The sequence below is a fragment of the Nicotiana tabacum genome, chromosome 8, assembly GCF_000715075.1.
Source record: "Nicotiana tabacum cultivar K326 chromosome 8, ASM71507v2, whole genome shotgun sequence".
NCBI lineage: Eukaryota > Viridiplantae > Streptophyta > Magnoliopsida > Solanales > Solanaceae > Nicotiana > Nicotiana tabacum.
The window spans coordinates 63,591,188-63,609,411 of NC_134087.1; the positions used below are offsets into that span (position 1 = coordinate 63,591,188).

The following is an 18,224-nucleotide window of genomic DNA, read 5'->3' on the forward strand; positions in this document are numbered from 1 at the left end:
AATAGCAAAATCGTCCAAGGTTTTACTAGGTAAAATATTAGAAGACTGCAGTCCTGGATTCTTGTTGTTTGGAAGGTTTGTGCAACTACTTCAAGAGGTTAGTGCTTCTAATCTCGTTATTATTACGTTGTCTAGTTTATATGTATTTGATGCCTGGATTGTATGTTTGCTTTCGCTGCGCATGTTCTAACAAATAGATGTGTGATTAACCTGTTCTCATTATAACTATATGAGACATGTATGCTTGCAAAGTAGTATGGAAGTGCATATCCAAAGATGAGGGTAAATTTATTGCCAAGATGTTACAGCAGAATTGAATATGAAAAATATCCCATGACTTGCAGTTTAAGTTTAAAAAATGAACTAGCACTTCAAGTATTGTAGTAGAACTCGACGTCTACCTTTTCGTGTGGCCAAAGTAATGTCCAAGAGAAAAATGGAAAATCTTCAGCATTCTCAACCATTAGAGGACATACATACCTGACTTGCAGATAAAACAGTCTTAATATCTTTCTCTAGCCATAGGCAACTATTGCACAGTTCCACGGCTTGCTCTGGTCAGCAGCACGTGCCACTTGCTGACCCATTTGTGCTATTGAATCATGCATCTCAATCATTCCTTTTGACATATATAAAAGTGATCTTTTAGTAAGGACGTTTATTCCTATCTCTGATTTGACGCCTAATCTATTCAGTAAGTTATCACATCATCTTTCCTTTTACTTCTAAAGAAACATGCAATATGAAGAAATACGTTTGCTGCCCCATGCATCTAGACTTAAACTTAGTAGCTTAACAATTTTTCCATTTCCAAGATCTTTGAATCTATGTAATCCACTTCTCAGTTCTTCCATGCCTCGTTTATATAGAAAAGAACCCATGACCTCCAGAGCTAAGGGTAAGCCTTTAGCACAATCTACTACACAATTTGAGAGCTCCTCAAACTCTTTAACAGGAGCCCTTTGTTGAAAGGCATGCCAGCTAAAAAGTTCTAAAGCCTCATGGCTAGCGAGCTGAGGGACAGGATATAGCTCATCATGCTTGCAAAGTAAATCAGTGTTTCTAGTTGTTGTAATGATTCTACTGCCATCACCAAACCAATCCAATCGCGTTCCCCAACTAAATATTCCAATTGATGGGGGTTATCCACATCATCAAGAACAATTATAACCTTTTTTGAGACTAGGAATTTGTCTTAGCTTAAAGACTCTTTGGGCAACACTTTCCACATCCACAAAAGCTTGCATCGAGATTTGTGAAAGAAGCTTTTGTTTCAAATGGCTCAGTCCATGTTTCTCTGAAACTTCCCCAACAGTTGCAAGAAAACACGACCCTTCAAATTGACAAGAGATTTCGTCAAAAATTGCTCTTGCAACAGTTGTCTTCCCTGAACCACTAATCCCACATACTCCAACAAAATAAACACCACCAAATCCAATCCTCAACAACGATTTTATTTCCTTTACACGAGATTCGATTCCCACAATGCTTCGAACCTGCCAAATCTTGTCAACAATTTCTTGAATGCATTTTTCCTCTCCCTATATCAAAAAGAAAATATAATAAGAAGAATAAATTATTTGAAACATTACATGATGAGGAAGTTAAAGCAATACCCACATTCCAGCATATGCAACACTCAAACTTCTCTAATATTTTCAACGCAACGAACACCTTCAGATTGACAACATATCTTGTCAAATATCTTTCTTAGAATGGTTTTCTTCTCTGTGGCACTGATTTCTCTCATCCTGACCAAACAAATACCGGACTTTCCCACTAAAAGAATCTAACTTGACCCACATACTATTCAACTGCAGAGTATAGGGTGTTTAGCTGCAGCTTAAAATTACACAAACTAAGTTTATACAAACCCTTCTTAGCTTGATCTCCAAGCAAACAATAATTTCAAAACTCGAGCTTGAACAAGAATGTGAGCTTAGTCGCAGATGGATGTGGAGGTCATTTATCATATTTTAATCTAGAATACCAATTCGACTAGAAAGTTCATGTGATTTGATTAACGCACATTTAAGATGATAAATCAATTCCATATCTGCTGGAAACACACCCACTAGGATAAAATTCAACTACCTCCAAGGTCAAAAACACAAGCTCAAGCAATACCTCCGTCTAACATAAAACACCAGTAAACTTTTTTCCATTTTGTATATAGTGTGTCTAGAAGAGATTTTTCCCGTTCATGTATAGCGTCCAAAAGAGCAATAAAACACAAACTACAATAAAGTAGCAAGAGAACAATCTCCTTTCTTACATTTAAGTAGTATACATATAGGCAAACAAAATAACAACACTAACTGGTATAAATCACAAGCCCATATGGCACTCTTGCTTATTTTGTTAATATATTCTTTTTTTTTTATAGAAGACACTCTTTAACTGAAGACAAGTAGAGTGAGATTTATTATTCAACTTCAAATTCATGTACATAATGAACTGAAATTTTCTCTATTTATAGAAGAAAGAAAGCTGATGTGTAAGCTGCTACTGCAAATTCTATGTAAGCTGCTACTGCAAGCTGCTGTGTAAGCTACTACTGCAAGCTGATGTGTAAGCTTCTTGTAAGTTGCTTTTAAGCTGCTACTGTACCACATATAGATAATCTTCTGTCGGGGGTAATATTTATCCATAACGGAGTACCGAAATGATAAGCTTCTTCAGGAAGCTGTAAAGGCTAGGAATAACATCAGGTTCGTGACCTGCATTAAAGCCTATTGCTAAATCTCCATACCGCGCGCACTAGACTCAAAGGCAGGCACTGTGATACTTTCCAAATATTTGCTCGAGATGGCAAAATCTCGTGCTGATAACGTGTTATAAAATAAAGACTTTAAAGTAAAGAAATCATAGACAAGTAGAGAGAGAGAGAGATTTATTATTCAACTTCAAATTCATGTATATAATGAACTGAAATCTCCTCTATTTATAGAAGAAAGGAAGTTGTTGTGTAAGTTGCTACTGCAAGTTGCTGTGTAAGTTGCTGTCACGACCCGGATTTTCCACCCTCGGGAGTCGTGATGGCGTCTACTAATGGGAGCTAGGCAAGCCAAACCTTAACTACTTACTACACTTTCATATTGCTTTTTTTTAACAAACACAAGGCGATAACATGATAACAGCGAAATTTTAATAAATAAGCAGAAGGCAACAATTATATATCTTAAGGCTACATCCATTACAACTTTTAAAACCTCAAATACCCAAAACCGGGTGTCACAGACTGTCTAAGAGTTACTATATACAAGGTCTGAAGAAATACAATACACTGTTTCTGAATAAAAGAAAAAGAAACAGGAAATAGAGATAGAGGGAGATGCCAGAGCTTGCGGACGCCTGCAAGTCTACCTTGGGTCTCCGAGTGGACTGAAGGTAGCCCTCCAACTACTGTCCAAAAGCTTCTTCGAGATCTGCACATAGTACAGAGTGTAGTATTAGCACAACCGACTCCATGTGCTGGTAAGTGCCTAGCCTAACCTCGGTGAAGTAGTGACGAGGCTAGGACCAGACTACCACATAAACCTATGCAATTTAACTTAATACAGCAGAAAAGAAGTACAGAAAGGAACAGTCATATACAGTCAAGTATGGGAGGGGGGAAACATGTTGCGGGGAAACATCGAGTAGTAACAGAAGGGCAATAAATAAATATGAGGATCTCCACAGTTCAATTGGAAATAGGAAGGGGAAATCATGTTGCGGGGTACAACAAGTATCAACCGGAAATCAACAATTTAGTGTAGAGAAACATAACACAGTTATCAATAAAAATTAGGAAATCAAAAACAAGTGCACGGCATCACCCTTCGTGTTTTTACTCTCTCTCACCAAAACAATACACGGCATCACCCTTCGTGCTTTACGCTCTTCCTCACCCAAACAACAATCACAAGGCAAATAGGGTAAGGGAATCTATAACCTCGAAGTAAATCAAATAACAACAAGTAATGAAAGAAACAACATAACTCGGATATCAACAAAAAATCAGAAATTAACAAATGCACGGCATCACCCTTCGTGCTTTTACTCTCATCCTCACCAAAGCAATCATATAATAAAAATATGCACGGTATCACCCTTCGTGCTTTTACTCTCTTTCCTCACCATATAATCAATAAAATCGGCACGGAATGGTACATCGTGCGGCACGGCATCACCTTTCGTGTTTTACTCTCTTTCCTCACAATAACAAACAATGCACGACATCATCCTTCGTGCTTTAACTCTCTTCCTCACCCAAACAATAATCACAAACAATAGGGTAAGGAAATAAAGGAAATTTGCAATAATAATCCCGGCAAGAGAACAACAAGTCACCAATTAAATTCCGGCAAGGGAACAACAATTAAACAATTAAATCCCGTCAAGGGAACAACAATTAAACAATTAAATCTCAACAAGGGAACAACAAATAAATCAACAATAGACCGGCAAGGGTGACAACATAATGATCTCTTCACTTTCTCAATTTTACTTTACAATTCACTTTACAACTCGAGCAACGCTCTAAAGGTTCGATTATCACTTATACTTTCACAACTCATTTCACAACTCGATCCAATGCTCTAAAAGTTCAATTGTCACTTATACTTTCACAATTTCGCTATATAACTTGAGCCAACGCTCCTCAATGTTCATAGGTCACAATTCTTTCCACAAACTTTATACAACAATTAGAAATCTTCACCAAGGCATGAATAATACAACGAAACCATGAAAATCACAATATAAGACCCACGGTCATGCTTGACACCAACGTATAGATACTCGTCACCATGCTTATACGTCGTACTCGACAAGAAGCAAACAGCAAATAGGACATAACTCCTAATCCCTCAAGCTAGGGTTAGACCAAACACTTACCTCGAACTTTCATGGCCAACTCAAGCCTCAAACATCGCCTTTCCTTTCAAATTTGGCTCCAAGACAATCGTATCTATACATAATCGACTTAATAACAACAATAAATACTAAACAATTTAATTACAATACCTAATTATAGCTTTCCAATCATTCTTCCCAAAAATCCAAAAATCGACCCCAGGCCCGCTTGGTCAAAACACGAGGTTCGGACCAAAACCCGATTACCCATTCACCCACAAGCCCGAATATATAATTTGTTTTCAAATCCGACCCCAAAACGAGGTCTAAATCACAATTAATCAAAAAGCCCTAATTCTACCCAAATCCCTAATTTTCTACCATTAATCACATGTTTTAGGCCTAGAAATCTAATGGGTGTTGATAAAAATGGAAGAAAACAAGTTAAAGATTACTTAGCCAAGAGATTATGGTGAAGAAATGCTTTAAAATCGCCTAAGAGCTTTGGAGAAGAAGTGGTTTGTGAATTTTTTATAAAATCCCGAAAGTGTTCTGTTTTTGGCTTTTAAAAATCACTGGGCGAAAATGCCCTTCGCGATCGCAACAGACCCTTTGCGTTCGCGATGGGTCAGGTTGGTTAAGCCTTCGCGTTCGCGTAAACGAGCTCGCATTCGCGGAGAAGGATCCCCTTGAGCCCTCACATTCGCGTCCAATGGGTCGCGTTCGCGTGGGGGTAATTACCCCACCCCCTGCCCAGGCCCATTTGGCCTTCGCGTTCGCGTGGCCAAGACCGCGTTCGCGAAGGGATATCCCCCTAAAGCCTCGCATTCGCGACCTGAGCTACACGTTCGCATAGTAGGAAATTCCTTCAGCAACAATTAACCCATCGTGTTCGCGTGGGTACTCCCGCGAACGAGAAGAAGGAAATACCAGAAATCCAACAGCTGAAAACCTGCAATTTTTCTTAAGTCCGAAACCTTCCGAAACACACCCTAGCCCTCGGGTCTCCTAACAAAATATACGTACTAACTCAACAACATCATACAAACTTATCTGTGCGATCAAATCGCCAAAATAACCTCAATAACAACGAATTAAACCTAAAAATTAAAGGATTTTTCTCAAACTTCATAAAACATCAACTTTAGCAATTTAAGTCCGAATCACGTCAAATGACATCCGTTTTTTACCAAATTTTACAGAAATGTCTTAAATCATATATAAGACCTGTACCAGGCGCCAAAACCAAAATACGGGCCCGATACCATCATGTTCTAATCAAATTTCATTAAACAATTTCAGAAAATAATTTTCTTTAAAAATTCATTTCTCGGGCTTGGGACCTCAGAATTCGATTCTGGGCATATGCCCAAGTCTCATATTTTCCTACGGACCCTCCGGGACCGTCGAATCATGGGTCCGGGTCCGTTTACCCAAAACGTTGACCGAAGTCAATTTAACTCATTTTATAGCCAAATTTTATTATTTTTCACAAATTTTCACATATAAGCTTTCCCGCTACGCACCCGCACTGTGCACGCAAATCGAGGTGATGCTAAATGAGTTTTTCAAGGCATCAGAACACAGAATTTCATTTTAAATTAGGTCATCACATTCTCCACCTCTAAAACAATCGGTCGTCCTCGAACGGACAGAAGAAGGAAGTACCTAATTCGGGAAAAAGATGGGGATAACGGCTCCGCATATCAGACTCGGACTCCCAGGTCGATGCCTTAGGAGGATGACCTCTCCACTAAACACAAACAGAAGGAAAACTCTTCGACCTCAACTGACGAACCTACCGGTCTAGAATAGCCACCAGCTCCTCCTCGTAAGACAAGTCCTTGTCCAACTGGACAGTGCTAAAATCTAATGCGTGGGATGGATCGCCGTGATATTTTCGAAGCATGGACACATGAAACACTCGATGCCGGCTGATAAGCTCGGAAGCAATGCAAGTCTATAAGCCACCTCTCCCACTCTATCAATAATCTCAAACGGACCAATGAACATAGGGCTAAGCTTGCCCTTCTTCCCAAATCTCATCACGCCCTTCATAGGCGGCACTCGGAGCAACACCCGCTCACCGACCATAAAAGCCACATCTCGAACCTTGCAGTCTACATAACTCTTTTGCCTGGACTGGCCTGTACGAAGCCTATCCTGAATAATCCTGACCTTGTCCAAGGCCTCCTAAACCAGATCCGTACCCAACAACCGAGCCTCCCTTGGCTCAGATCCGTAACATATAAAGCCTCATAAGGATCCATCTGGATACTTGACTGGTATCTGTTGTTGCAGGTAAACTCTGCTAAAAGCAATAACTGATCCCACGAGCCTCCAAAGTCAATGACACAAGCTCGGAGCATATCCTCCAAAATCTGAATAGTTCGCTCGGACTGCCCGTCCGTCTAAGGATGAAATATTGTACTCAACTCGACCTGGGTGCCCAACTCTCGCTGAACAGCTCTCCAGAAACGCGAAGTAAACTGCGTACCTTGGTCCGAAATTATAGATACTGGCACACCATGTAGGCGAACAATCTCCCGGATATAGATCTAGCTAATCTCTCGGATGAATAGGAGACTGCCATAGGAATGAAATGCGTTGACTTGGTCAGCCTATCAACAATGACCCAAACTGCGTCGAACTTCTTCCGAGTCAGCGGACGTCCAGTAACGAAGTCCATAGTCATCCGCTCCCACTTCCACTCGGGAAGCTCAATCCTCTGAAACAATCCACCAAGCCTCTAATGCCCATACTTAAACTGCTGACAATTCAAACACCGAGCTACATATGCTACAATATCCTTCTTCATTCTACGCCACCAATAATGCTGCCGCAAATCCTGATACATCTTCGCGGCGCCCGGATGAATAGAGTACCGGGAACTATGGGCCTCCTCTAAAATCAAATCCTGAAGCCCATCCACATTAGGCACACAAACTCGACCCTGCAATCTCACAACTCCATCAGCATCAAAGGTAACCTGCTTGTCACCTCCACGCTGCACCGTGTCTCTAAGGACACACAAATGGGGATCATCAAACTGCTGATCACGGATACGCTCCAATAACGAAGAACGAGCAACTGTGTAAACTAATACTCGACTAGGCTCAGAAATATCCAACCTCACAAATCGATTGGCCAAATCCTGAACATCCAAAGCAAGCAGCCTCCCACCGACTGGAATATAAGCAAGACTGCCCATACTGGTTGACTTTCTACTCAAAGTATCGGCTACCACATTGGCCTATCCCGGGTGATATAAGATAGTGATATCATAATCCTTCAACAATTCCAACCACCTCCTCTGCCTCAAATTCAACTCTTTTTGCTTGAACAAATACTGAAGACTCTTGTGATTAGTGAACACCTCACATGCCACGCCATACAGATAATGCCTCCAAATCTTCAGTGCGTGAACAATGGCTGCCAACTCTAAATCATGCACCGGATAGTTCTTCTCATGAATCTTCAACTGCTGCGAAGCATAGGCAATTACCTTGCCATCCTGCATCAACATTGCATCAAGCCCAATGCAAGATGCATCACAATAAATGGTATAAGGCCCTGAACCTGTGGGCAAAACTAACACCGGTGCCGTAGTCAGAGCTGTCTTAAGCCTTTGAAAGCTCGCTTCATACTCGTCCAACCATCTTAACTGGGCACCCTTCTGGGTCAACTTAGTCATCGGGGCTGCGATAGATGAGAACCCCTCTACGAACCGATGATAGTAGCCTGCCAATCCTAAGAAACTCTGAATCTCTGTAGCTGATGCTGGTCTAGGCCAGTTCTTGACTGCCTCAATCTTCTTCGGGTCAACCCGAATACCCTCTACTGATACGACATGACCCAGGATGAAACTGAACTTAACCAGAACTCACACTTCGAAAACTTCGCATATAGTTGACTATCATTCAGAGTCTGAAGAACTAACCTGAGATGCGGCTCGTGCTCCTCCTGGCTGCGGGAATATATCAGAATATCATCAATGAAGACTATCACGAACAAGTCCAAATAAGACTTGAACACTCGGTTCATCAAATCCATAAAAGTTGCTGGGGCATTTGTCAACCCGAATGACATAACCAAGAACTCATAATGCCCGTACCGAGTGTGGAATGTTGTCTTAGGGACATCGGATGCCCTAATCCTCAACTGATGGTAGCCAGATCTCAAGTCAATCTTTGAAAATACCTTGGCACCTTGAAGCTGATCGAACAAATCATCAATCCTTGATAGTGGATACTTATTCTTGATTGTAACCTTGTTCAACTGCTGGTAATCAATGAACATTCTCATCGAACCATCCTTTTTCTTAACGAACAGCACTGGTGCACCCCAAGGCGAAACACTGGGCCTAATTAAACCTTTCTCAAGCAAGTCTTGCAACTTCTCTTTCAACTCTTTCAACTTTGGCGGGGCCATGCGATATGGCAGAATAGAAATGGGCTGAGTGCCCATAGCCAAATCAATAGAGGGAAAACCTTAGGAAACTTACGAACCACGGGCACAGAATCAATAGAGGGAACCTCAGCACTGGAATCACGAACATAAGCCAAATAGGACAAACACCCCTTCTCGACCATACGCCGAGCCTTCACATACGAAATAACACTGCAGGTAGAATGGCCAGGAGTCCCTCTCCACTCTAAACGTGGAAAATCAGGTAATTCTAAGGTCACAGTCTTAGCATGGCAATCCAAGGTAGCGTGGTACGGGGATAACCATTCCATCCCCAATATAATATCGAAGTCGACCATGTCTAGAAGCAACAAATCCACGCGAGTCTCAAGACCCCCAATCACCACAATACAAGAACAATGGACTCGATTGACCACAATAGAATCACCCACCGGTGTAGATACATAAACAGGAATACTCAATGAATCACTAGGCATGACCAGGTACGGTGCAAAATAAGATGACACATACGAATATGTAGACCCTAGATCAAATAGCATTGAAGCATCTCTATCACAAACCAGAATGGTACCTGTAATGACTGCATTTGAAGCCTCAGCCTCGGGCCTAGCTGGAAGGGTGTAACATCGGGGATGGGCCCCACCACCCTGAACTACCTCTCTGGGACGGCCTGTTGCTAGCTGGCCTCCACCTCTGGCGGCCTGAACTCCACCTCTATGATCTCTACATCCACCTCTAATACCTCTACCTCCCCCTCTAATATCTCTCTCTGAGTGATGGGAGAAACTTCTCCAGAAATAGCTGCGTGAACTGCTCTAAAGTCGAAGCTGGCGATCCGACTGGTCTAGCCAAGCAATAATCTCTCCACCAAGTCTTAGCGGATCCAGACAAGCGAAAAGTAGCAAAATCGATCCCATTGGTCTCAACTATCCCCATGTTTCTGAGAACCTCATGAAGGTTGTCTAAATAATCTTGGGGATCCTCATAAGAGCATCGCTGAAATTAGTAGTGAAGAGCTTGGTGAAACCTATCCAACCTCCACAAAGCCTCTGAAGACGTAGCTGATCTATCACCGATCTATGCTGCTGCTTGGCTGAAAAAGCGGTACATGACCTCGCCATTCACGAAAAGACAAGAGTAGAGGTTTCAATTTAGCATTGAGAGATCAAAATCGCGCGACATGAAAGAATAAATGTGAAGTTTTTCCTAACTCTGTAGCCTCTGGGGGATAAATATAGACGTCTCCGTATCGATCCCTCAGACTCTACTAAGCTTGTCTGTGAACTATGAGACACATGCAACCTAGAGCTCTGATACCAACTTATCACGACCCGGATTTTCCACCCCCGGGAGTCGTGATGGCGCCTACTAATAGGAGCTAGGCAAGCCAAACCTTAACTACTTACTACACTTTCATATTGCTTTTTTATAACAAACACAAGGCGATAACATGATAACAGCAGAATTTTAATAAATAAGCGGAAGTCAACAATTATATATCTTAAGGCTACGTCCATTACAACTTTTAAAACCTCAAATACCCAAAACCCGGTGTCAAAATATCACAGACTGTCTAAGAGTTACTATATACAAGGTCTGAAGAAATACAATACACTGTTTCTGAACAAAAGAAAAAGAAAAAGGAAATAAAGATAGAGGGAGACGCCAGGGTATGCAGACTCCTACAGGTCTACCCTGGGTCTCCGAGTGGACTAAAGGAAGCCCTCCAACTACTGTCTAAAAGCTGCTTTGGGATCTGCACATAGTGCAGAGTGTAGTATCAGCACAACCGACCCCATGTGCTGGTAAGTACCTAGCATAACCTCGGCGAAGTAGTGACGAGGCTAGAACCAGACTACCACATAAACCTGTGCAATTTAACTAAATATAGCAGAAAAGAAGTATAGAAAGAAACAGTCATATACAGTCAAGTAATGGAGGGGGAAAACATGTTGCGGGGAAACATCGAGTAGTGACAACATAATGATCTCTTCTCTTTCTAAATTTTACTTCACAATTCACTTTACAACTCGAGCCAATGCTCTAGAGGTTCGATTATCACTTATACTTTCACAACTCATTTCACAACTCGAGCCAATGCTCTAAAAGTTCAATTGTCACTTATACTTTCATAATTTCGCTATGCAGCTTGAGCCAACGCTCCTCAATGTTCATAGGTCACAATTCTTTCCACAAACTTTATACAACAATTAGAAATCTTCACCAAGGCATGAATAATACAACGAAATCATGAAAATCACAATATAAGACCCACGGTCATGCTTGACACCAACGTATAGATACTCGTCACCATACCTATACGTCGTACTCGACAAGAAGCAAATAGAAAATAGGACACAACTCCTAATCCCTCAAGCTAAGGTTAGACCAAATACTTACCTCGAACTTCCACGGCCAACTCAAGTCCCAAACACCACCTTTCCTTTCGAATTTGGCTCCAAGACAATCGTATCTATACATAATCGACTTAATAACATCAATAAATGCTAAACAATTTAATTCCAATACCTAATTATAGCTTTCCAATCATTCTTCCCAAAAAACCAAAAATTGATCCCGGGCCCGCTTGGTCAAAACACGAGGTTCAGACCAAAACCCGATTACTCATTCACCCACAAGCCCGAATATATAATTTATTTTCAAATCCGACCCCAAAACGAGGTCTAAACCACAATTAATCAAAAAGCCCTAATTCTACCCAAATTCCTAATTTTCTACCCTTAATCACATGTTTTAGGCCTAGAAATCTAATGGGTGTTGATAAAAATGGAAGAAAACAAGTTAAAGATTACTTACCCAAGAGATTATGGTGAAGAAATGCTTCGAAAATCGCCTAAGAGCTTTGGAGAAGAAGAGGTTTGTGAAATTTTTATAAAATCCCGAAAGTGTTCTGTTTTTGGCTTTTAAAAATCACTGGGCAAAAATGCCCTCCGCGATCGCGATAGACCCTTCGCGTTCGCGATGGGTCAGGCTGGTTAAGCCTTCGCGTTCGCGTAAACGGGCTCGTATTCGCGGAGAAAGGTCCCCTCGATCCCTCGCGTTCGCGTCCAATGGGTCGCGTTCGCGTGGGGTAATTACCCCACCCCCTGCCCAGGCCCATTTGGCCTTCGCGTTCGCGTGGCCAAGACCGCGTTCGCGAAGGGATATCCCCCCAAAGCCTCGCATTCGCGACCTGAGCTACACGTTCGCATAGTAGGAAATTCCTTCAGCAACAATTAACCCATCGGGTTCGCGTGGGTACTCCCGCAAATGCGAAGAAGGAAATACCAGAAACCCAACAGCTGAAAACCTGCAATTTTTCTTAAGTCTGAAACCTTCCGAAACACATCCGAAACACACCCGAGCCCTTGGGTCTCCTAACCAAACATACATACTAACTCAACAATATCATACGAACTTATTCGTACGATCAAATCACCAAAATAACCTCAATAACAACGAATTAAACCTCAAAATCAAAGGATTTCTCAAACTTCATAAAACATCAACTTTAGCAATTTAAGTCCAAATCACATCAAATGACATCCGTTATTTTACCAAATTTTACAGAAATGTCTTAGATCATATATAAGACCTATACTGGGCACCGGAACCAATATACGGGCCCGATACCATCATGTTCTAATCAAATTTCATTTCAAATTTCTTTAAATAATTTTCTTTAAAAATTCATTTCTCGGGCGTGAGACCTCGAAATTCGATTTCGGGCATACTCTCAAGTCCCATATTTTCCTACGGACCCTCTGGGACCATCGAATCACGGGTCCGGGTCCGGGTTCGTATACCCAAAACGTTGACCGAAGTCAATTTAACTCATTTTATAGCCAAATTTTATCAATTTTCATAGATTTTCACATATAAGTTTTCCGGCTACGCACCCATACTATGCACGCAAATCGAGGTGATGCTAAATGAGCTTTTCAGGGCCTTAGAACACAGAATTTCATTTTAAAACAAGTGGTCACAGCTGCTATGTAAGCTGCTACTACAAGCTGCTATGTACGAAATAAGCCTCCTGAAGAAGCTTATCACTTCGGTACCCGATTATGGATAAACATTATCCCCGATAGATAATTATCTATATCGGGTATAATAAGCTTATCCTTTCGGTACCCGGTTATGGATAAATATTACCCCCTGTAGAAGATTGTACCCGGTTATGGATAACTATTACCCCCGGTAGAAGATTATCCATACCAGGTATAATAAGCTTATCCTTTCGATACTCCGTTATGGATAAACATTACCTCCGGTAGAAGATTATCCATACGGGGTACAATGAGTTTATCCTTTCAGTACTCCGTTATGGATAAATATTATCCCCAGTAGAAGATTATCTATAACTGGTACAATGAACTTATCCTTTCAGTACTCCATTATGGATAAACACTACTATCAGTAGAAGATTATCCATATCAAGTATAGTTGCAGCTTACACAGCAGCTTGCAGTAACAGCTTACCAGGGCGTTTTAATCAATTTAAATATCTCCTTATATACGTGTCGCTGGAAGTTTCCACAAACCCTATGTGCGAATTTGATTTCATTACAGCTGTCTGACAACTTGCTTTTTTTTCAATTCAAAGAGTATACCTTATGTTTCTACCGTCTTCTTCTTGCTCTCAAGATCTATTGTTTGTGTTCTTTCTGCAATTTATTTTGCACAGATCTTCTTCTTTTTCCTTAATTCTTTTCCTTTTGAGTTCTCTCCAACCTTTTTAGTTTTTCTATTCAATGGTTGTAGAATTCACTCATCTTCAACCTCAAATTTCATCTTTTGTATCTCGCTTTATCTCTTTTTTTTTCCTTTTACCAGAAGCTAAATAGTTTCCCATTGTTGATCTTCTCTTTTTTAGAGCCTAAATGCTTGTCTATCTCAGCTCGATACTTACACTAATCTGGCTGATAAGCCTACTTAAGAAGAAGAAAATTTTGGGTATAGCTTTACATTGCTTAATAAAGTTTGGAGTTCTTTATCTTCTTTGGTTCTCTTCCAATGTTCCTTTTCTTCAATTTCATCTCCTCTGTTTTGCTCTTTCATGGCTTTGTCACTATCTAAGTCTGAATAACAGGAACGAGATTCGAGTTTTTGCACCATCTATATAAAGGCTTCAATTATTGGGTTTTAGCTCAAGTAATCTTCTTCAATTTGATTCCCAAACTAATACCTACCAAAGTCCCATTACTAAGCAAAGACGGTTCACCAAACCAAGAAATAATCAAGCAACAATCATAGATCTCATATGCTGCAAAGAGAAGATGGAATGAATATGTAGAAATTTGAATAAGAAATCAGAAGCGAAAGCGTCAAGGAGAAAATTTTGGAAGAGGATCTGTGTCAACGAAAGGGAGCGACAGTTATTAGGAGGAAAAATAGAGGCTATGCGTCATCGAAGGAGAGCAAACAACTCATAAAGGTTAGCAAAATGTCAAAACTACCCTCACTTTTGGTTTAAATGATATGAAGCAGACATGTCGAAACTTGAGCGAGGCACATAATAATGAACATCCAAAGAGGAGTGTAATGAAAATATTATTGTGGGTGTTCATTTATTACTCCGCTGTAGATAATCTTCTTCATTAGTACTCCATTGAAGTTTTCTATAAGCAGTTGATGCTGTAAGCACATGATTTTTGCCCTATATGAGAATTACTCCCAAAAATTCAAAATAAAATGATTTTCCTTGGTGTGCAATTTTGAGAATTTTTATGACATTTTCGGATAATTATTTGTGGTTATCTGTGCATGTTTATTTGTTAAATTAATAAAAAATACAAAAATATGTCGCATTTTTCATGTAGGATTTAATTCTACAATTTTTAGTAATTGAGTTTGTTTTACAAAAATTAAAAATTACAAAAATAGGCATCTTTTGCATTTTTAGCATTTAATGTCTAAATATACAATTTTATGCTTAATTATTACTTAATTGTGCGTTAATTGTTATTGGGAGTTAATTTGCGCTTTTATAACTTAATTTAAGTATTTTTATAATTTAGTTTTAGAAAAATAAAAGAAGAAAAGAGAGCAAAAATATAAAGAAAATCTGAATTGGGCCTCTTCTTCAATTTCAAACCACAGGCCCAAAAAATTGCCCAACCTTCCCCATGACCCGGTCCATTTTAAACCGGGTCGACCCAGTCCATAACCCAACACCCCTATTATCTTACATTTCATAAAACAACACAAAACAAAAAAAAAAGAAGAGGAAAAACCCTAAAAACCATCCGCCCCCCCACCCTCTCTTCTTCTTCTCCAAAATCCCAAACACCCCATCCATGGCTGCCCTTCCTCACGCCTCTACCACCTCAACACACACACACACACGTCATTCCCCATCGTCCCATCGACCCCAACACGAGCAGCCATGGCTGCTTTCCCCCTCACCCTCACATCAAAACCATCCAAACAACCAACGACATCCATTGCTGCCCGTCGTGTTGCTGCTCCGCCACTGCTGCGTTTGCTGCTGCTCGCTGCTGCTTCGTCATGCTGCTTCTTGCTTTTGCTACGACCAGCCATGGACGAGCTTCATCGAGCTCGAACTCGAGCTCCCATGGCTGCTGCTGCAGATTCTCTGTTCGCGCTGTTGCCTGCGCCGCTGCTGTCACGGCTGCTTCTTCTGCTCCTTTTGTTGCGTCGTCCATGGCAGCTTGTGCTACTGCTGCGACGCAAGCTCCATCTCGTTGATTGCTGCTTTCCGCTACCTCTCCTTCAAGTTCTTCGTTTGTCCGTTCGTGATCGTCTTCGGCGTCAAATGTTTTGGTGCGATATTTGTTTTCAGGCAGATTTGTTTTCGTTCGAGTTCATCATCGTTCTGATCCGGTTAGTTGGTTTAAGTTTCGTTCTCATTCGTAATTTGTTTGATATTTTTCGGATATGAAACCATTAAATGTTTGATTCTTGTTCTTGATTTTTATTCAGTTGTTTTGTTTTTCTTGTTTATTTTTTGTAGAAATTGTTAGTTTGATTAATTATATTGTTGATAGATTTAAGTTGAAGATTCAATTAAATTATTTTTCAGTTTGTTTTTATTAATTTTAAGAGGATTTAGTTTAATATAGAAAGGTATTAGTTTAAATCGTTTGAATCCGTTGTTTGTTGTTAATATAGATTTAGTTCGTGTTCATCTTGTTTGATGTTCGTTTTTAATTCAGTAATTTAATGTGAAGTTATGTTTTGGTTTTTAATTTTTTTTTGAATCATGTATCTTTGTTATAATTTTGTTGGATTTAATTTTAAAAGATCAATTGATTATTTGAAGTTTAGTGATTTGAATAAGTTTGTTTGTTTTGTTTAAGCTTAAAACAAGTTTAATTCGAATTTGAATAAAACTTGCTTGTTATTGTTGTTGAATCTTTTCATTTATGTCCATACTTTGTTTGATTGTTCTTGAATCCGAAATTAGTATAAGTTTGATTTTCTTGTGTGTTGTTTATCATTTATGATTATTTCTTCAGTTTGCTTCATGATCTTGTTTAGTTTTAATATAGAAATTGTTGGTTGTAATGTTGTTAGATTTAATTTTAAGTTCAAATGATTATTGAATTTAGAAATCTGAATATACCTGTTTGTTGTTGTTGTTGTTGAATCTGAAAGTAGGTTTGTTTGTTGTTAAAAATGTTGTTCAATCAAGATAATTTTAGTTGTTTCTTTGTTGTTCATCATTTAGTTTGAATTTGTTGTTGAACATTGTTAGAAATTGGTCATATTTGCTATATTTTTGTTGAAATTGATTAAGTAAATTGGTTATAGCTGATAGGGGTAGTTTGGTAATTTGCAGTACGTTCAGGGGTAAAAGGTTAATTTCGGTAAGGGCAGAGGGGTATTTTTGGAATTTAAATTCTGAATAATTATTTATTTTGAGTGTTCTTTCCATTAAAATTAAGATAATATTAAAGTAATTAATAATGGGGGGACAAGATATAATGGTGGGGATTAATGCATTTATTTAATATAAGCATGGGGACAAGATATAATGGGATATTTGTTTAATAAGGTGGGGGACAAAACATTAGATAGTGGGATTAAAAGGGGGTTGAGTGGGAAGATAATGGATTTTTATGTTTTAAAAATGTTGAAAGATGGGGATAAAAGGGAGAGGCTTGATCATATTTAAAAGGAGGAGACATATAGAGAAAAAAAAAAGAGCTGAATATTGAAGAGAGAAAGAAAAATTCCGAAAAATATTAAAACTTTCAAGAAAGAAAAAGAAAAGAAAAAAAAACAAATAAAAAAAAAGAGCTGGAAATTAGAAGAGAGAGTAGTACACACCTGATAAATATTCTGATATACGGGTTTAGAAATTAAGGCCTAAACATTAGTTAGTCTTTCAAATCTGAAAATTTCCTTGGTCTCTGTCCGTTGTTTGTTGTCGGTGTTTCTGGATTTTATTTCGATTTTCAAATCTGTCACTGGGATTTCTGTTGACTGGATAGCTGGTTATTATTATTGTTGTTGTGTTACGTACTACGTGGCTGACTTTCTTCTTCTTATATTGACAATACCAGGTACACAACTGTAATTTTGGCCTTTTGTAAGCTGAAATGAAGAATGGAATTTTTAATTTTTAATTTAGTTTTTTATTAATTGCATTTAGGTTATTTCATGTATTATTATTCTGTAAATCGTCGTCGTTTTTCATAATTAGGCATATTGTAGCGATGTATTAAATAATGCTTTGCTTTAACCTGATTATTAGGTAGTATATATTTAAGCATGTTCATTACTGATTAAATTGTCAAATAATTAAAATAGAAGAAAATAACGTAAAAATGGCTTTATTAAATCAGTTTGGCAAAATTGATTAAGTTCCTTATCCATAAGGGTTTTAGTATCACCAACGTTAAGTTAATCGGAATCATATAGCTAAATTCAGTTAAAACATGAATTAATTTTGCGAATCAAGTATTAGGACATGATTTGAATTAAAACAA

The 18,224-nt window shown here is 39.2% G+C and overlaps 1 protein-coding gene and 1 long non-coding RNA gene across 3 annotated transcripts; one reads left to right on the top strand and one right to left on the bottom strand.

Annotated features, from left to right (window-relative positions):
* Window positions 1-515: 515 nt before the first annotated feature.
* LOC142163125 (disease resistance protein Roq1-like) lies at window positions 516-1,750 on the bottom strand. Its single transcript, XM_075220379.1, has 4 exons — window positions 1,646-1,750; window positions 1,209-1,541; window positions 755-1,013; window positions 516-619 (listed from the first exon to the last, which is right to left on the bottom strand). Exons 1-4 carry the CDS (start codon window positions 1,748-1,750, stop codon window positions 516-518), a joined length of 801 nt encoding a protein of 266 aa, XP_075076480.1.
* A 12,055-nt stretch (window positions 1,751-13,805) lies between these two features.
* Window positions 13,806-18,017, top strand: LOC142162716 (uncharacterized). Of its 2 annotated transcripts, XR_012694009.1 has the most exons (3): window positions 13,806-14,704; window positions 15,370-16,113; window positions 17,799-18,017. It is a non-coding gene; the product is annotated as an uncharacterized LOC142162716 (long non-coding RNA). The 2 variants fall into 2 exon arrangements; XR_012694008.1 differs by lacking the exon at window positions 15,370-16,113.
* Window positions 18,018-18,224: the final 207 nt, after the last annotated feature.

Coding starts and splice junctions, on each gene's coding strand:
- LOC142163125 (XM_075220379.1), bottom strand. CDS start 1,750: ATGAGAGAAATCAGTGCCACAGAGAAGAAAACCATTCTAAGAAAGATA. Junction 1,542..1,645: donor GCGTTGAAAATATTAGAGAA/GTTTGAGTGTTG, acceptor TTTTTGATATAG/GGAGAGGAAAAATGCATTCA. Junction 620..754: donor AGATGCATGGGGCAGCAAAC/GTATTTCTTCAT, acceptor ATATGTCAAAAG/GAATGATTGAGATGCATGAT.